The sequence below is a fragment of the Aulonocara sp. 'chitande type north' Nkhata Bay genome, linkage group LG1 (assembly GCF_057382095.1).
Source record: "Aulonocara sp. 'chitande type north' Nkhata Bay isolate Kocher_YH1m ecotype deep benthic linkage group LG1, A_spYH_male_GT1.1, whole genome shotgun sequence".
Classification (NCBI taxonomy): Eukaryota; Metazoa; Chordata; class Actinopteri; order Cichliformes; family Cichlidae; genus Aulonocara; species Aulonocara sp. 'chitande type north' Nkhata Bay.
In genome coordinates, this window is record NC_141344.1 from 25,018,091 (window position 1) to 25,038,793 (window position 20,703).

A 20,703-nucleotide genomic window follows, 5' to 3' on the forward strand; every position below is an offset into this window, starting at 1 on the left:
CGGCATAGCTTAAGCTGTGATGGAGCTCAATATTATGCTTTAATACGGAACCTCCGCCTTAGAGGCAGGGTGACCTTGAAAAGAGAAGAGCTAAAACATTCTTTTAGACGGAGGATAACCTGAGGGGCTGCATCAGGGGTCTCAAACCTGTGATTCTAGAGCCACATGTGATTGTTTTGCCCTACTTTACAGTGGCTTTGCCATTGGACTATTTTTAAAGTTGTTAAACTGCTGTATGTTTCAGTTACTGTCAAAGTAGGCTGCTTTTAATGTAATTAATTTTCTCCCAGAGACCATTTGCAGTATAGTAAATGGATTGGTGCTTATATATAATGTACTAACAAGTGAACGCAGTGGAAGTAGTACTTTAAAGGAGCTCATGAATGAAGAAAAGAGTGGATGGATGGAGGTTAGTGAATCAGAAAGTGCAGATGATTAGTGAGGATGAAGGCAGGGCACCTATGAAGAGTGGAAGATGGTCCAGATGACATACCTGTGGAGGTAATGAAGATGTGTAGAGGGCAGTGGACTTTTTGATCACTGAATTATGTGAGGCCTGCTATGATGTCTGGTTTGTAGACAGTGACACTGGGGGAAAAAAGAGGAGGTGGAGGTAACAGAGCTGAAGATGTAAAGGTTTTGATTGAAATGACCAGGAGGGACAGGAGTAGAAATGAGAAGACATGGTTATAATCGACAAGGGAGCTACCAGGCATGAGGAAAAGAGGAAGGAATAATACAAATAAAGGGACACTTTTGTCTGTGCTTTCAAACATTCGCAACTGAGGTTTAGTATCTTACCCATGGATACTTTGGCATGCAGACTGGAGTAGCCTGAGATCAATCCATGATCTCCTGATTGGAAGACAACCTGCTTTATCACATGAACATTCACCTGTAGCTAGTCTACTTCAAAGTAATCTTAAACATCTCTTTCAATTCTCCTGTTTGTAAGAAAAATAGGTTTGGTGTTTTTTTTTTTTTTTTTTTTTTTTTTAATATCATGTGATAAATTAAACAAAAACAACTGTAACTGCAGCCCACTACAAAATAGTCACTTGTGTTAAAATCTTTTAGTATTTTATACCTGGAAGAAACACTGATGCCTAACAGGCTGTGTCAGCTTTATTAGAGAGTTCCAATATAGTTTGTGGCTCCATTCAGAATCCACTCAGAAATTTATATTTGGGCCTCGAATATTAAAAACATGGGTTATTATGGCTAAACTACCTAAAGTGGAGCTGGGAATGACCACAGTAGGTTCACTCTACAGTTTAATAACAGCAGTCACTACAAGCAAATATATCACTGAAAAAAGCAGAACTACAGCGCAGCACACTGGGTTATGCAGAGCTGTGCTTTATTGCTTATGAATGTAACAAGATGATGAGACTATGAAGTTACACGGTCTGCCTTTGAGGTGAAAAAAACCTAACAGAAGCACTGAAAAAAAGTTCAACATTTTGGAAAAAATAAACTTATTTGCTTTTCCGATGAGTGAAGGCCAAAACAGGAAAACCTGAAACCCGTTTGCCTGGATTTGTTTGAAAAGTGGAGGACAGACATTACACAAAGTCTTTGAAGACCCCTTTTCAGACTCTCTGCCTCGGATATTACAGCAAATAAACGTATTTTTGTCAGTGTTGAACTCCTTCAAAGGTGAAGTTTTTTTTCAATATAAAGCCCTTACTATGCATTTTTTACAGGTCCAGCAGTCCCATGCATCGATCACTAACTCAGAGGTCATATCGACTGTAAAGTGCACATTAAATGAATCACACAAACATAATTAAATAACAGCTACATGAACATAATTTACTCTCAGGAAAGCCCTTTGAACTGTACAGTATAATGAGACGATACACAGGACGACTTGCAACTTAGAACAGAAACCAGACCACAGTCAGTATTTAAACTCAGTTTGAAGCCCTCCAAAGGCCAGTCTTAGGCTTAAAAGAATCTTTGACATCTTGAGAAATTTTGCTTATTCACTTTCACTTCACAATTTTTGTCTTTTTTAAGAGAAAACTTGTTAATAATCGAGCAGATTCAGAGGTGCTGGTACTTTTCCCTCATTTCTGGTCTTTTTGCTGCCGTGCAGAGCTTCAGAGCTGTGTGGTACTGAGTGAATAAGCAAGTTTCCTTTGATGGCTACATATTAAAAGGACTCATGTCTACATATTAAACACTACATAACCATAAATCTCTGTCTGACTTCACTTGAAACCTATTAGACACACGTGAAACGCAGCATTTAAATCATTGAAATCTCTGTCTCTGAAATGTTTTGTGCTACAGTCAGTCTGACCAGGTGAAGGTGTTTGCAGCACGCTCTCCATATTTGTCTAAAGTCTCAGCAGGCGTAAGGTGGAGGTTTCTCAAAGGCGCTGTAGGAGGATGCATAGAGCACCGGAGCGTTGGGGGTCAGCATGTAGCCTCCTGGGTCCTGGGTGGCTCCCTGAGGCTGTGGCTGGGGGAGAACCTGAGAGGGCAGCTGGCTCTGGTTCTCCTCAGACGGGCAGGAGGAGGGGGAGGAGACAGGGCCTCCCCCAGGAGGGAGCATCTGGGGAGTAGCAGGTGCCTGGTGGTTGGTGTTATGCTGTGGGAGAGGAGGAGAAACAGGAAGTGGTTGGCTGCAAAGGCATGTGGAAGTTCAGCCAAAGAGATATCAAATATCAGCAAAGATCAGTCCTGAGCCATCGATCAGAAATACGTAACCAGTGCAAAACATCTGCTGCGACTCTGTTATGAGCTACAGCTGTGCTTTCAGCTCATGTGTAACAGGCATTAGTTCACTTCCATCACCAGCTGTTTTGATACTAGAGTGCTAGTAGGCAGGAATGTACACTCAGTAGCGAGTGCATCTCCCTGTATTTCACTCTTAGTTTTGGCCTCAGCTCCTACCTGCATGGATACTGGGTAGTTGGGGTAGGCGGGCAGAGCCTGCCCAGACGGACAGAAGTTGGGGTAGGTGAGCATGTGCTGGGTCGGGTTGTACAGGATGTGAGGTGCTGGCGTTGGGCTGGGAGCGATCTGAAGAGCAGGCTTCTGCTGGAGGAAAGGGTAAAACATGCTTTATGTAAAGAGATCACTAAAAACAAGCTGCTGTTAAAATAACCGGTTAACACACATTTACACAGATGCAGGAACACATCAGGAAGTTTAAACTGCTCAAAGTTGATGCGTTTATTTAACCAAATAAGCATGTAGCCAATCATAGCATGTGACTGCTTCTAAACTCTCTGAATTCAAAGTTTTGGGTTTCTGTTTTTTTTGGGAGGGAGTGGGGGCAGAGTGAGTTAAATCCTCTTGGACTCCTCACCACGATATCCTTATACGCGCCGAGGATGGCGGCGGTGATGATGCCCAGGAACAAGCCGATCACGTTGAGCACCACCGAGGTCCACATCAGGCGGTACAGCTGGACCACATCCCAGCAGCCGCTGACCCCGGTGAACTCGTAGTAGTGTGAGGAGTACAGGCTGGAAGATAAGGACAAGTTGTGACATGGCAGGAAAATCGCAGGTGTAACTTATTTAAGTTCTGCTTTATGGCTCTTATTGTAGTTTCCATTTCACATCCCAGACTGTTTTATCCCAAACCTTCCAGGATGGCAAGAAAACAAAGAGTCTCCTACACCATCCATCACTTTTTCTTGCTTTATTATTTCCAGACAGCCTTTTATCGGCTTATGACTGAGTGGTAACGCGGTCAAAGGCACAGGGAGAATGTTTTGAAAGCGCTTTCTCTTGTGTGTGTGTGTGTGTGTGTGTGTGTGTGTGTGTGTGTGTGTGTGTGTGTGTGTGTGTGTGTGTGTGTTAGGCTAAAATATCCAAGATTTAAGAGCTGGCTGTCATACAAGAAAGAGCTGAAATTTCCAGGGTTTCTCTGAGCTCTTTCTCATGTCTGGGATGCTATTTTCCTGCTGCTCTCTGGCCTCTATGTTATTATTAGAAGACTATAAGCTCATAACTGGAAAACAGAAAAAAAAGTGGTTGGCCGGTATTCTAACATGGCCTGCAGAAAAGCTCCTCTGAAACTAAACTGGAGAGAAATGGTTAATTAACACAAACCTGTGTTGTGTTATGGCCTGCAGACCTGCAGTTTGAGTTTGTCTCACCTCTCGCAGTTATACAGGTAGCAACAGTAGCAGGTGTTGCTCCTCACTTTCAGCTTGCATGACTTCTCAAAAGAGTGGCACATCACCTGCAGCTCCAGAGAGTGGATAAATTAGAGAGAGATGGGTTAGATGCAGATGCAGAAACCAGATAAACAAGAACTGCATGGACCAATAACCAAACACACACACACACAAAGTTGTCAACATATTGCTTCCACAGCATCTACGTTCTTTTTATTTGATTTGCAGAGGGAGACGGAAAGCTGTTGCTTTCAGTGAGCCAGTAAATCTGTGTAGTAACATCATTTGACCACTAGGTGTCACAGCACCCTTTGCAAAAGTTTAAACTGAGCATTAAAAGGTTTGTCAGAGCACACAATCAGTACTGTGGTATATTCTTTAAAGCAGAGGTGTCAAACATAAGGCTGGGGGGCTCAAAACAGGCCCAGCAAAGACTTTAATCTGGTCACTATTGGAAAATGTGAAAGTAGGCGTACATTTTTAATTGTATTTTTATAAGTTTGTCCTACTGAGGAAGACCTCCCCCACTTCCATTCATACTACACCAAAGTCATGTAGTAATAGATAAACATTTGAATTACAGATAAATGCTGTTTTTTCACTATCTGCTATAGGAATTTCACCACGTGTACACAGTAAAGTAAATAAAAAAATCAAGTAAATAAGAGCTATGAAAACATTTTTTACACATTTATTTGTGTTTTTTAAGCTCAGAGAGCTGTGCTGGGAGATTTCCTTCATTGCCTACAGCAGCGTTTATTTCTCATGTAGAAAAACTGAGGCGCACTCTTGAGATGACACTTTATTAAATGTGTATTTAAACTTCTTCACACTGACAGAAAGAGGGGCACAGGGTTTACACATATATCAGAATCACCTCAGTGTAGTAGCTGTCGTAGGCGTAGCCAGATCCACTGGGGTGAAAGTCACACATGCCCTTCTGCATACGCGTAATGTCCTGAAAAAGAGAGCCGTTACACATCCATCCTGATCACATCCTCCGCAACCCTGCTGCAGCGCACCGTCCGGTCTACCCGGTGCACAAAACCCACCTCGTTCAATAAAACCCTTACTGAACTTTATGCAACGTGAAGGCTAATAAAATCATTCTTACTGTCCAGAGCTTGACTGTGCAATAAATGTGACTTTTACAGTCATGAGATCACAAAATGAATATATCTGCAGAGGTCTGATAAGCACCCGGGGATCGATAACGGGGACGGGGTCCAGCTTTGAAACTCTCATTAGGAAGTAGAGGCTCCTTACACAAATAACTGCGAGAAATACTTTATAAAAGGGGATAATTCCCCTGTAAATGAATGGAATTTAAATGTGTTTTATTTGAAATTAAAATGTAATTAGGATGATCACAGTTGGTGAGGAAGAACATTTCTATTTAATGTAATTCTATGTAGTTACTTCTTTGTTTCCTATAAAAACCTGACTGGTTACTCTGTTGTTCTAGTGTTTCTACCTTTAAACAGGTGTAGGCAAATATAATTACAATGTAATTTCAAATAAAATACATTGAAATTACACCTTTAGTTGTGAAGTGTTACCAAAATGCACACAAGCTAAACTCTACACTCTGATTTAACCTGTGAGAGTGTGTGGTGATCACATCCCAGCTGATTTATTGTTGTCATCAAAGTTTCTGTGACACAAAGAATTTAATCAGGCCTGGTATCCTGAAAGTTTGACAGCTTTTCATGTCGCACAGCAGCTCGCTGCAGGGTGAGATTAGTTGGTCTACCTTGCACCCACACGTTTCTTGATCTGACCTTTTGATCTCAGCATGTGTGGTTAAACCCCGTCTGTGAGGATGCCTGCTTGAGTTTATGTCAAATACAAGTGATACTTACAATAAAGTCTGAAGCAATTATCCCATCGACGATGGCACAGAAGCAGGCAACGATGACTCCGACACTGATGAAGATTATCGAGGACACCAGCTTAAAGAGAAGCGAAGGGAGGAAAGCACAGAGGAGAGTCACGAGACACGATTTAGTAAAACAGAAATAAGAAGTAAGTCAAAAACAAAACTATCAGAGCAGGTGCAGCTTGTGTTTTTGTGTTATTTGCATGCATGTATATCTAAATAAAAGCAAAAACAAGATTTTATAAACTCAACACACAGACACACACACATATTTAAGCTTGGCATGTCTGCTGATTGACTGCAGGGCAATAAAGGCAATGTAGAGACTCTCGCTCTGCCAGCACAGAGGAGCTTTGTGGCTGATTTACAGGCGAAGAAGCAACACGCAGGACAGAGCAAGGTCAGTCCAATTCTCCCACACACGCAGACACACACACATATTCGTCTTCACATCTTTGTGAGGACATCAAATTGACATAATGCTTCCCCTAATTAACCATCAGAAAACAAAGCCGAATCCTAAACTCAAATTTGTACTTCTCAGACAAACTGAACAATGCAGCGCACACGTGGGTCTCCTATAAGGCTTCTTCTGTTAGATAAAATCATTTTCTAATATCACACACGCACACAGCCCAGCAGACCCAGCTGGCTGATCACAGATGTCTGATCATAAACTTTATCATCGAGCATTGGTTACTGTCTGTTCAATCGCTCCTCCAGGACTGAACCTCCTGCACAGAAACACAGTTTCTCTCTCTCTCTGGTAGTTGTAGTTTGAGACCAAAAAGCAAGAAAAAAATAAAAATATTTTTGTAGCTTATTATAATCTGGCATCAGTGGCTTACTGTTTTACAGAGGGCAACAAGTACAGACATAGATGGAAAAACAGTATATAAATGAATATAAAATATAGTTTGTGCAGTTCTAACAAGCTGGAAGTTGTTATGATCGCCGTCTTTTGTCTTCCAATTGTTCAGTTTTTGGTTAGTCGCACTTTAGAAGTCATCTTGTTGGCACAAAAATACTATTTATGCCTGTGAACATTTTTTTTTATAGATTCAGTTTAAGGAAATCAGAACAAACTGTGTGTTTTTATGACAGGCTGCTAGTAAAAACATGTCTAAAGACTATGTAAAAGGGGATCTTTGCTAGCTTGTCTGTTAGTTTGAAAAAGATTGAATTTGCATTTAGAAAATGACAGAAGAAAATGGAAACAGTTGGTGGGGGGACCACTTCTATAAAAACGGCCATTTCTTTGTTCACCCAGTTCAGGGTGAACACGCTAGCGTTAGCTTTAAAGCTGCTGAGACAACATTCATTGGGATGAACGTGCAAGCTGATCCAGAGGTTAGCTGATCACAATCGCAGCAGATTTATGAACTGAAAACTGAGGCTGGATCTAAATGAAGGAATCGTTAGAGGAGGAACCTTTCACAACCACAGAAACAAGTATGGGGTCTGTAACTTGGACCCTGTAGATCGTGATGGTCACAACAATCAGCTCCAGGTATTAAAACAGGATGTTGTTTTGTGTTCTTTCTTTTCCATAAATCATCAAACTTTTTTAGCAAAACAGGTTTGCGGATGATTACACTGTCCCGTTTATTTGGGGAAAAATGGATACGAAGGCATATTAATTCTGAGCTTTTCCTGAGCAAAGTGAAATAAGAGGCAGGCTGAGAATATAAGCTTTTCTGGGTGGGTTTTATCTGCCACTGGTCCAGACTCTCTGCTTCATTAGCGGTTTAAATGGCTCCGCTTTTATGGGCTGCAAGTGGGAGATGAGGCCAACGGCAGAGACAATAGAGCCTGACAACTGCATTACTTCACATTACCTTAGCACCAGCTGCCAGCGCATAAAATATCCATGCCACCCAAACCTCCCCTGATACTGAAAAATCAAATAGTGTAAAAGATTAAAGACACGCGGCATACTGTAGATGGTTTTCTACTCTCAGGAGCCGCTTTGGGGAAGAAACATTAAAAAGATGGGAAAGTAATTCAGTCGAATCCTTTTACTGACATGCAACTGTAAAGTGTGAAGTAATTTACTTCATTACCGTATCTCTGAATTTAATCTGCTACATTTTAAAGCAGTTTTTTTTAAATTCTACATGAAAACAGTCAAAGGCGCGTCAAGCACCTCTGTAAGATTTATTCTGATAGTGCTCAGAACGTTGAGCCTTTTCTCTAATCCTCGTTCATTTACACAATGTTTGGGAAGAGCTGATCTACAGCGAGTGCAGAATTATTAGGCAAGTTGTATTTTTGAGGAATAATTTTATTATTGAACAACAACCATGTTCTCAATGAACCCAAAACACTCATTAATATCAAAGCTGAATGTTTGTGGAAGTAGTTTTTAGTTTGTTTTTAGTTTTAGCTATTTTAGGGGGATATCTGTGTGTGCAGGTGACTATTACTGTGCATAATTATTAGGCAACTTAACAAAAAACAAATATATACCCATTTCAATCATTTATTTTTACCAGTGAAACCAATATAACATCTCCACATTCACAAATATACATTTCTGACATTCAAAAACAAAACAAAAACAAATCAGCGACCAATATAGCCACCTTTCTTTGCAAGGACACTCAAAAGCCTGCCATCCATGGATTCTGTCAGTGTTTTGATCTGTTCACCATCAACATTACGTGCAGCAGCAACCACAGCCTCCCAGACACTGTTCAGAGAGGTGTACTGTTTTCCCTCCTTGTAAATCTCATATTTGATGATGGACCACAGGTTCTCAATGGGGTCCAGATCAGGTGAACAAGGAGGCCATGTCATTAGTTTTTCTTCTTTTATACCCTTTCTTGCCAGCCACGCTGTGGAGTACTTGGACGCGTGTGATGGAGCATTGTCCTGCATGAAAATCATGTTTTTCTTGAAGGATGCAGACTTCTTCCTGTACCACTGCTTGAAGAAGGTGTCTTCCAGAAACTGGCAGTAGGACTGGGAGTTGAGCTTGACTCCATCCTCAACCCGAAAAGGCCCCACAAGCTCATCTTTGATGATACCAGCCCAAACCAGTACTCCACCTCCACCTTGCTGGCGTCTGAGTCGGACTGGAGCTCTCTGCCCTTTACCAATCCAGCCACGGGCCCATCCATCTGGCCCATCAAGACTCACTCTCATTTCATCAGTCCATAAAACTTTAGAAAAACCAGTCTCGAGATATTTCTTGGCCCAGTCTTGACGTTTCAGCTTGTGTGTCTTGTTCAGTGGTGGTCGTCTTTCAGCCTTTCTTACCTTGGCCATGTCTCTGAGTATTGCACACCTTGTGCTTTTGGGCACTCCAGTGATGTTGCAGCTCTGAAATATGGCCAAACTGGTGGCAAGTGGCATCTTGGCAGCTGCACGCTTGACTTTTCTCAGTTCATGGGCAGTTATTTTGCGCCTTGGTTTTTCCACACACTTCTTGCGACCCTGTTGACTATTTTGAATGAAACGCTTGATTGTTCGATGATCACGCTTCAGAAGCTTTGCAATTTTGAGACTGCTGCATCCCTCTGCAAGATATCTCACTATTTTTGACTTTTCTGAGCCTGTCAAGTCCTTCTTTTGACCCATTTTGCCAAAGGAAAGGAAGTTGCCTAATGATTATGCACACCTGATATAGGGTGTTGATGTCATTAGACCACACCCCTTCTCATTACAGAGATGCACATCACCTAATATGCTTAATTGGTAGTAGGCTTTTGAGCCTATACAGCTTGGAGTAAGACAACATGCATGAAGAGGATGATGTGGACAAAATACTCATTTGCCTAATAATTCTGCACTCCCTGTACATTATCAACAGTACAGTTACTCTATAGAGTGAATACACTACCTGCCCAATCTCCGGTTCCACACCTTCTTTCACCTGATGGACATCAGTTATTTTTTCATTCATTCATTGCATAGCCACACACACACACACACACACACACACACACACACACACACACACACACACAAAACTATGGTTTGTTACATCGAATGTGCATGGAGCTGGCTCCAGACGAGGATGCCTAGATTACTTGTTTTTGGGGGCAATCAACTTGGTCAGACTGGACTATTTGAAGAAATGAACAGGCTCAGTACAGCTAGAACTAAACCCAGTTAAATATTTAGCTATTGTTTATTCTAAGCTCACAGATTTAGCTAAATTAAACCACATCCCACTTTTAAAGAAAGTCAAATACGATCTAGCTAGATGGAAGTCACTACCCATATCACTCATGGGAAGGGTCGTTTCAATAAAAATAATGGTTTTGCCAAGAATCAGTCATTTATCCTCAATGATCCAGAGTAAACCTTCACCCTTTGGAAAGATGAAGCCCCATGTATTAGCTTAAAAACACTACAGAAGACCAAGGATAGAGGAGGACAAGGTCTGCCTAACTTTCACCACTTCATCTTAGCCAACAGGCTACAATACATCTCAGGACAGCATCATTGACAGCATGGTGGGAGTTTTAAAAAAAATGACTGAGTCTTTAAATGACTAGAAATCCCAGTCTCCAATTAATACAATACAAAATCACGAACAGAGTGCACTACACAGGTCGATGGATGTTCATGATGGGTTTTATGTCATCTAACACCTGCTCACGCTGTCAAGGGAAAACACCTGACAATTACATCCGTGCTCTTTGGTTCCGTCCACCTGTTCATGTTTTGGTGCTGGATATGTGAAACCCATCAAAGTGCTCCAGCCTCCCCTTCAGTTTGCTTTTCTGGCGACTTAGATGATGTCATTATGGAGATGAACACAGTCCGCCTTATGCATTTCTAAGAAGACCTCATGAACTGGAAAAATAAAAATAATCTTAGCATTAACCAATATAGAGGGGGTAAGGGCTTGGGGCGTCTGGAGGTTTGCTAGGTGTAGGTCCCCTCCATGCCTTCCTCAGGTCCTGGAGGGCGGGGCTGTGGCTTCCCACACCCACTGTTAGACACTTACATGGAGAAACCTCATGAACACAAGTGCTAACGTATACCGGTACCCAGACACACACTATCTTGGGCTGCTGCTGCCTCTAAAAATATCTTGTATTATTAGTACTGTGTGCTTCTCAGTAACAATGTCATTGTTATTTATGTTGGTTGTTGCCGTGGTTTCTCTGCTGTTTGAAGCAGATTCTCAGTGTTTTCTCTCTCTCATCTTCTTCTTCTCCTCTATTTTTCTCTCCCTGTCTTTCTATTAACTTTCCTTCCAGCTTCTCTTTCTTTCATATCCCCTGGTCTTGTCCATTGTGGTTGTAACAATCCAAAGTAAAAAATCCAAATAAAGTCCCAATAAAATAGAGCTATCAAGTGGACCATTATAGCGAATGCCATTACGCTCAACTTGTGAAAGTAAATCTGTTTGGCATTTTCTGGCCTTCTGATTGCTAAACTGCTGGACAGGACAGGGAAAAAAGAAGAAGAAAGAAACACAGAGAGGAACCCCCCCCCACACACACACACACACACACACACACACACTCACACACTAATAACATAAAATGAGGAATTTTACAACCTGGGTAAAGATACCTATCAGGTTATGTAAGCAAAGTTGCTGACCTCTGCAAGGACTTCCTCCCCTGCTCAGTGGTCCAGTGTGCTATCATGTCACCAGCTGAACACACCGCTATTAAGAAGCAATCGTCCCCCGGCCAGTTGGGTAAAATACGACCCTTTAAAGGCCCGCCGCTCCTCTCTCGGAAGCTGCAAGGTGACCATGAGGACGGCAGCGTGTGAGATACCGGCAGTGCCTATGGGAGAGGCCACCGGGGTAACGAACACGAGCCACGTGAAGCGTGTGGTCATAAAGAAACATTACAGGGTCTGAGGGCAGTGAAGCCTGTTATCACACTGGATGTGTGAGAGCAGATAGAAGTGGAGGGTTTTTTTACAGACAGATTTTCACGCTTCACAGTCCGTCACAAAGGACAAAATGAAACGTGGCTGGACGAGTCATTAACATTTGTAAAGCTTTATTCAACAAATAGACAGAGAGAGCTTTCCCTTTAGCTTACTTTGAATTAGATCACGAGGAAAAGGGATCAACAGTTGGACAGAAACGGGAGAGAAGACGCATAAAATGAACAGGGAAAGAAGGCACAGGTGAGGTCAGTCAGACACTAACAGGGGTGGGAAGATCAACCTTCAAAACTGGAAAACCGGAAAAGTATGTGCGTTTATTGCACCCAAAGTGTCAGACCTCCAACCAGGTGGCTTTTTGCCACATTTTTAAAGATGAGTCCGAAAAGGTCCTAATGTAGACTATAGCAGATTCTCAGCTACATAAATAAATAAAGACACACATGTTTATATTGTGTGAGCCTTTTATATTCACTTAGTGTTTTTTAATATTTGTTCTTTCTTTGCCTCATAGATATTCTGTAATTTGCTCGTCTCACTGCTGTTGTTTTATTGTTGTCTTTATTCTGTGATAAAGCAGTTAGCTGTGCATGTTTGATTTAGCTGTTTTTGCCCTTCCTCACAAAACCACAGACAGCTCTGTGTCCTTGTCTAATTTTCCAAATTTTGACATGGAAGTTTCAAAGTTTGCTAGAAACATTCCTCTGAGATTTTGGTCCATGTCAACATCTCAGCATCACAAAGTTGCTGCAAGTGTGTCAGCTGCACATCTATGATGGGAATCTCACATTCCACCACATCCTAAAGCTGCTCTATTGCAGCGGTCCCCAACCTTTTTTGTGCCACGGACCGGTTTATGCCTGACAATATTTTCACCGACCGGCCTTTGAGGTGTCGCGGATAAATACAACAAAATAAAACTAGTACCGGTACCGAAAAAAAGAAGATTTATTCATAACACACGTGAAAAGACCCAGGAAAACCGAGTTAACGATAAAAACGATAACAAAATAACGCTGAAAACCGATAAAACCCCTGAAAACCATACATTTCACACCTGAGTCTCAACTCTCGCGGCCCGGTACCAAACGACTCACGGACCGGTCCGAGGCCCGGGGGTTGAGGACCGCTGCTCTATTGGACCGAGATCTGGTGACTGTGGAGGCCATTTGAGTCCAGTGAACTCATTGTGATGTTCAAGAAATCAGTTTGAGCTAATGTGAGCTCTACAACACAGCGTGTTATCCTGGTGGAAGCAGAAGATGGGTACACTGTGCTCACAAAGGGATGGCCATGTCAGGTAGGCTGTAACGTTTAAGCAATGCTCATTTTGAGCTCAGGGGCCCAAAATGTGCCATGAAAATTTGCCCTAGCAGCCAGAACTGCTGATACGAGGCAGGGTGGATCCCTGCTTTCATGCTGTTTATGCAAAATTCTGACTTTTCCATCTGAATGTTGAAAAAGAAATTGAGACTCAGACAGACCAGGCAATTTTTTTCCAATCCTCTGTTGTCCAACTTTGGTGGGCCTTGTTCATTTTATCTGACAGGACCACCCAGTGTTGTCTGCTGCAGCTGTAGAACTTCACTAGGTCATCTTGATCATGTCTACATGCCTAAATGCTTTGAGTTTCTACCACGAGATTGGCTTAATAGATACTTGCATTAAAGAAAGTTAAGCAGGCATAGGTCTGTGTATTTTCTATATAATACTTTTTTGGTCACTTTTACCACTTATCATTTGTTGTTATTTTTATTTAGTATGTCAACCTCACCTGAGAATTCTAATGTGCATAAAAACTGCTATAAAATTTCATTTTAGCTGCTTTGATTTGGGTGGGCCTGATCTCTGATAACAACGAGACGGCCTACCTGAAGGAGATTAGGAATCTGGAGAACTGGTGCCAGAGGAACAACCTCCTTCTAAACGTCAGTAAGACAAAGGAGCTGATAGTGGACTTCAGCACTAAGCAGGAGAGGAACTACCAGACCCCCGTCATCAACGAGTGCCCAGTGGAGAGAGTGGACAGCTTCAAATACCTCGGAGTTCACATCACGCAGGACCTGTCATGGTCCTGTCACATCAACACCGTGGTGAAAAAGGCCCGACAGCGTCTCTACCACCTCAGACGCTTGAGAGACTTCCAACTGCCCTCCAAGGTGCTCAGGAACTTTTACTCGTGCACCATAGAGAGCATCCTGGCGGGAAACATCTTAACCTGGTTCGGGAACAGCACCATGCAGGACAGACGAGCTCTACAGAGGGTTGTGCGGTCAGCTGAGCGCACCATCCGCTCCGAGCTCCCTGACCTGCACTCAATCTACAGCAGGCGGTGCTGGACCAAGGCCAGGAAGATCGTGAAGGACCTCAGCCATCCCAACAATGGACTGTTCTCTCTGTTGAGGTCAGGAAAGCGATTCCGCTCCCTGAAGACCAACACAGAGAGACTGAGGAGGAGCTTCTTCCCGCAGGCGATACGGTCTCTCAATCACACCACCACACAGTACTGACCCACACATATGGTTCTTACACACACACTGGACTTTCTGGACTTTGGTTTTGCACAACACTGGTCACTATATTCTTCATTTCCGGTTAATACTTGTACAGCTGCTGTTATTGTGTATATATTTATTTATATTTAGATTTCTTCATACATTCTTATATAGTTCTATATTGTGTATTTTGTTGTACAGTTATTTTATTTTCAACTTTAATTTATATATTTTATCTTATTCTTCCCAGTTAAATTTACCCTTCATTCTAATTTGTGTTGTACAGTTATTTCATTTTTAACCTTAATTTATATTTTATTCCTTCTTAGTTAAATTTACCCTTTTTAATTTTTCATATTTATTTCCTATCTTATTCATAGCCTTTTCCTTTTTTGTTCTCTTTAGGTCACGAGCAGTTGTCCAAGCATTTCACTACATATCGTACTGTGTATGACTGTGTACGTGACAAATAAAAATTTGAATTTGAATTTGAATTGATTTGATTTGATTTTACAAACCTTCATTCAAACAGGAAACTTCTGTTTGACTGCAGTAGATGAGCTTATCACTTCTCTTCAAACCACATCAAAATCTTCATCTGCTGTTGTATGAAGTCAAAGGACCAAAAGCGTTGGCCAACCCAGGAAGCGAGGCAGGCTCCGGTGCTCTCAGGTGTCCGCGGCATTGTGGCACAGTTAGTTGTTCTTTAATGAGCGGCCTCGCTCTGCGAGCCAGCTCTCGTGTTACAGGACAAGCCTCAGATGCAAGAGGGAAGAAGATACCTACGTGAGAGCCGTGCCACGTATGCCTTATAAGAGACACCGTAGACCAGCGATCACACCATTAAAGTTTAAAGCACAGAGCTGGGAGTGATGCCAGAGAGACAGAGACGGCAGCTTTCGGTGTCTTTCCTGCTGTCCACACATTTAAATCCACACAGTCTGAGAACTGAAACAACGAGGACTGCAGATCTTTATAAAGATTTTAAAAGCAGGTTTATACTGGACCCTGTGGGCCGTAAACACACATGCAAACACACACACACACACACACACACACACACACACACACAGATGCTACATTTCTTTACATATGTGAACAAGCACAAGGATATCTTGGTAGACCAGATCAGATACGATACACTGCAGAGCCAATGTGATCTGACCAGGTCCACGACACCTGGACAACACATGAAAAATTCACAGCACAGACACACAAACACACAGAAATTCAGGTGCAGTCATTCAGGGACAGGAAAAAAGAATCGATCTGTTTTAGGACACAGTTTACTTGAATCTAACTCACTTCCCTTTAGCACACGATCATTTGACAAATACGGCTGCTATAGCCAAACGTTTACCTGAGACCTGATGACCCGGAGGCCTAATTGAGTGCGTCATACACCCATTCACTCACTCACAAAGTCTGTTGGATCGTTTGCTTCTTGCTAAATTCATTGTTTGTTATACTACAGCGAGGGGGGCAGATTTCCTCACCTCCTATCTACAAAACCTTTATCTTTATTTGCACCCTGATTAGACAGGAGCTCCTTCACGCACCAGAAAAAACCAAAGAAATGAAATAAAAGGACACATCCAAACGCAGAAGCAATGTCTTTACAAAATCCGATGCCCTCATCTCAAATGCAGCTTTAATACACCCGTCATCAACCACGCCCGTACTCCTCCATTAATAAGAAAACCCTGTGTAATCAAATATTTGCTTTAGCTTCGACACCTTCTGTGGTTTGAAAACACCCTTATCATACCGAGTCTCTCAGAAACCAAACATGACAAAGGGTCATTTATCACCGTTGCCATTCAGTAATCTAGACCAGGATCCAATCAGCCTACATTCAGCTAGCTTTATCAACTTACGCACTTTTCCACACGCAGCACACTGAAATGTGAAATATTTTTATGCCTGTGGGGCCATAATTTCACGCCCCCGACTGGATTACAGTGCTTTAATCTTACAAGCACTTAGCTGAGCCCTCCTTCTCTTACCTCCACAACAACAGTGGCAACAACGCCAGCCGCTTATTTAGGCTCTAAAAAGATTTCAGAAGTCTAAGTCAGGCGTAAGGGTGGGGGCGAGATGTGCCGCCGTGAGAACATGCTGCAGCTCGTCCAGAGGTCTGGAAGGGAAAGCAAACAGGACGCCGTCGAGGAGGAAGGAGATGAAGGCATGAATGATTTTAGTTGCAATATTTGAAATCGATGGTTGATTGGAGATCAACAGGGGGTAAAAAAAAGGCAGATTTGGAGATGAATTTGATTTTTGATGGTGAGGATGTCCAGAATGACACATGGGCTGCTGACCTCGGGAAAATGATGAGACGTCAAAGAGGAGGTCCGGCACTTTCCAGAGCAGGAACAGTTTAGTTTTCTTGCTGTTCAGTTTGAGGAGCCTCAGAGAGACTGAAGGCTGACAGTCACTACCAAGGCTCTGCTTTGAATTTAAATACTGAGGAATTCCCCTGTGAGGGTTACAGAGCTACAACATCCAGCATGCCAGCCCGAATAACCTCTGTTAACCAGCGAAGCAGCTGAGAAAACTAATCAGACCTCAGCTCGACAGCTGGATGAGCTGAGCGTTAAAATCAGGACAAACTTGCAGGTGAAAAACGAGGAGTGGTACCTCACTGATGTCACACACTTAGTCTCATGCTGGGTTTCATGTGCTGTGAATGTGATCCTGACCGGCCGACTTAAATGTCACAGCGCAGCTTCTGGTTGCTGCTGGTCTTGAGGCAGCGTTGGCCTTGTTGGCAGCCGACACAAACAGCTCAGCGCTGTGGCCATTTTTAAAACCTCCTAATTCACATTCGAAATCCACTTTATGTACTGTGGAGTTTTTCAGAAGCTCTAATCTTTCTGTAGACAGGCCTACCTGTAATCACCACTCCTGAATCATTTAACATGATCGTTTCTTTGAGCACAGAGAGCCACTGTGAGGATATAATACCTGTGTCCCTGCCTCAAATAAAGGGGCGCTGTCAGCAACTGACCAATACTAACCCAATTTCTCTTCTTGTCACTGAAGTCCAGAGAAAAATATATTCACTTCCTCTCACCGCAAATCCTGTCACGCACACTAACCCGGGCACAAGGACCGAGGATGCATTAGGCCTCCCGTGAGTAATCCGATTTGCTTCGTGCTCATAAGAGCAAATTCCCACAAAACAGTTTAGGGAATTTGTAAAGTTTGTAACATAATCCTTTAATTTGTGATGTATATATATCCTGTTTTCCAGGAACAAAGCCTCATTTTTAGAGGATGAGTGTGATGGAGATTAAAAAGCTGACAGAAATCGCACAAAAAAAAAAGGCTTCAGTGCAGCTTCACCTGCTTCACCCACATGTCTGTGATGAAGCCATACCGGTGCAAACTAGCAGCATGTGACTGAAGCTGACCAACTTCACATTTTACATAACTGAGCCAGATGTTCCCATACACTGAATAAATCACTCATATGTAAGATATCACCTGAGAGCAAACCCCCCAACAAGGCTGTGGTGATGTAAACACACATTAACTGATGCTTCTGTTTGAGGGTAAATATATGTAGACATGCACCATAATTTTAAGTACACTTGCAGCTCCTCCTTATGCAAATAATTTGGTTGTAATCAGCCAGTGATGCAGAAAATCCTCCAAAAACCTGTGCTAGATATCATTTCTTGAAATAGAGGTGTGGTTTAGGAGGTGGGGCAGGTCGTGTGCTAATTAGGTAGGTTAGTGGTTTGATCCCTGGCTGCTACAGTGTGCATGGCAGAGTACCCTTGGGCAAGATACTGAACTCTGAGTTGCTCCTGATGCATTCACAGGGTGTGAATATTGGATAGAAAACACTTTGACTCTGTTTTTGTTGACCTGTCCAGTTTACCCTGCCTCTGGTAACCATGAATTGGACAAGGGGAAGAAAATGGATGGATGGATATTGGTCACTTCATCTGAGGGATTTTTTTTTATGGGAGTAAAAACTTATACCTATATCAAACCAGAAATGTTATAACCAGTCAGTTTATTTTTTAAAGTTTCTGATTATTTGAGGTCTGATTTAAGAATATGGAGGTCTACATGGAGACAAACAGGTGTTGGAGGACAAGAATAACTGAAATCATCATCCGCATTTGAATCTGACAAGAGGAGCACACTCACCATAGGTCTGCGGTTTTCCACCAGGTGGATGCCAACAATACCCAGAAATGCTCCGAAACTCAACTGCAGGGCACAGAAAGCAGAAACTGTGAGTATACACGTGAAGGGTCTGAGAGAGGAGCAGAAATGTCTGTTTCATGACTGAGAGCACGTTAACTGAGTAAAGGTGACCGCCACTCACTATTATGCCCGGGTATAGTCCAACGACCGGCACGTTGTCGGTGCGAGTGGCCGAGATCAGACCTACGGTCAGCACCAGCAGACCCAGAGTGAGCAGAGAGATGGTCACCCACAGAGCAGTTCTCCTCCGACGATGGTACTGAGCTGCAGGGTGACAGAAAACCTCTTTTACATTCAAACACACTCAGGAAACATCTTTCACCCAACTCGCCTGATTGTGATGGTTTAGACTGCTGACTGTTGCAATCATGCAGCTGAAATGCCTCATGTTAATGTCAAGGCACCTTCATTTGTCTCTTTATTATTGTAGGTTTATCATTTGCAGCACATCTCATTTTTGAGATGTTTTTCTTTAGAAGGACATGCTCAGGAAATTTTTATTACACAGAAGGAAAACAATGAATGAACAGTAGAGTGAAAATTAAATGACAGTGCAGTAAAGCAGGATTTAAAAAAAGGAAAAGCATAAAACTATGTGAGTAAATCTATTTTTTCCTGAACTTGTCTCACATAAAGTCCCTTTTATCTGAGAATTAAACTCTGCAGGAGTTATCCAACCTTTTCCTCAGATATTTAACTACACATAAACGCTTCCTGGACAAATAATCCTAGATGAATAAATAAGATTATATGTATATATATATATATATATATATATATATATATATATATATATATATATATATATATATATATATATATATATATATATAAATCTAAAAGATAAAATAATATAAAAACCTTTAAGATAAAATAAATTAAAAGGTAACATTTTCAGGTCTGTTGACTGAGAAAGTGACTGTAGGTGTACCTGTTGGATCCAGAGGTTCAGGCGCAGTTTGCCGACTTATCTGCGGGGTTTCGGGCTGCTGCATGTTCACTCTGCGAGGATGGATCTGCCCTGAAACGAAGAGACAGATCAGGAGGATGGAGGCGATTCTCGCAGTGTTTTATTTCTCGACTTTTCTGTCTCTTTAAAACCGACTCCTCATCCCCTTCGAGGCTGCAGGTTCGCGCAGGTTTCTTGTTGTAATCCACTCAGTGTCCAGATGTGGGGTCTGATCACAGCTGACTGCCTCTGAGCTCACGAGGGCTCAACTTTACTTGAAGCCTTAAAAGGAGAGCGACACACAGAGAGAGAGAGGCCAATCAGCTTCCTGTATTCACCTCGGTGATCAATTATTTAGTTATTGATCTTACATAAGTCGATATATATCTCCGATTTGATTTATGCTGAAAGTAATTACACGATCAAACTTTACGCACGATGTGATGCAACAGAGGGTTTGATGTATGCTTGCTGAGTGTTGATGTTTGCAGACGGATGGATCACACCTGGTCGGGATGCAGCGCACTTGCTGTAGATGTAAAAGAAATATAGGACTGCAGCGCCCTCCGTCGGCTAAGATTGGAATTAGCAACACACCTATGAGGTGAGGACACTTCGTGGGATGTTCTGGAAATTGTTGCCCATCCTGTTTGCCTGTCGGTTAAATATAAATAAGCTCATATGTAGGACATTAAAATTAGATTTTTCATGAAGGTAAATATGTTCAAAGACTCAAACATTTTTTTCCAGCTTATTAAATTCAGAGCCTATCCCAGCTGCCATATGGCGAGAGAGGCGGGCTTCACCCTGAACGGTCGCCAGTCTCTCGCAGGGCTAACACAGGGAGACAGACACCCATTCACTCTCAAGAGTCACTTTAGAGTCACCAGTTAACATAACTCCACTAACTGCGTGTCTTTGGACCGTGGGAGGAAGCTGAGGTACCACAAATCAGACCTTTATCACTGTGTACTCTTTTTCATGTTAGGATATAATGTGCAGGTATTCGTTTTTTCCATTTGGTGCTTAAACTGTAGTGTGTAAAATAGTGTAAAACTATAACACTATCAATTCTTTACAATTTAAAGTCTCCAAAAGTTGATACTGTTCATCTGGACGTCAGGATGAACAGAATCAATGTTTGGAGATT

The 20,703-nt window shown here is 42.2% G+C and overlaps 1 protein-coding gene across 1 annotated transcript; it reads right to left on the reverse strand.

Moving 5' to 3' along the window:
• Positions 1 to 1,317: 1,317 nt before the first annotated feature.
• tmem255b (transmembrane protein 255B) lies at positions 1,318 to 20,054 on the reverse strand. The gene is made up of 10 exons (XM_086299065.1): positions 19,991 to 20,054; positions 19,536 to 19,835; positions 18,726 to 18,868; positions 18,545 to 18,607; positions 6,004 to 6,093; positions 5,019 to 5,099; positions 4,121 to 4,206; positions 3,323 to 3,482; positions 2,905 to 3,048; positions 1,318 to 2,599 (listed from the first exon to the last, which is right to left on the reverse strand). The coding sequence occupies exons 2-10, from the start codon at positions 19,597 to 19,599 to the stop codon at positions 2,354 to 2,356; spliced, it is 1,077 nt and encodes a 358-aa protein (XP_086155191.1). The 5' UTR covers positions 19,600 to 19,835; positions 19,991 to 20,054; the 3' UTR covers positions 1,318 to 2,353.
• Between the last annotated feature and the right edge of the window lie 649 nt (positions 20,055 to 20,703).

Bases quoted from the DNA above. Each gene is read 5' to 3' on its own strand.
- tmem255b (XM_086299065.1), bottom strand. From the start codon at position 19,599: ATGCAGCAGCCCGAAACCCCGCAGATAAGTCGGCAAACTGCGCCTGAA. The intron at 18,869-19,535 runs GTACACCTACAG...GTCACCCTGCAG, and splicing joins TGAACCTCTGGATCCAACAG to CTCAGTACCATCGTCGGAGG. The intron at 5,100-6,003 runs GTAAGTATCACT...TCTCTTTTTCAG, and splicing joins TAATTGCTTCAGACTTTATT to GACATTACGCGTATGCAGAA.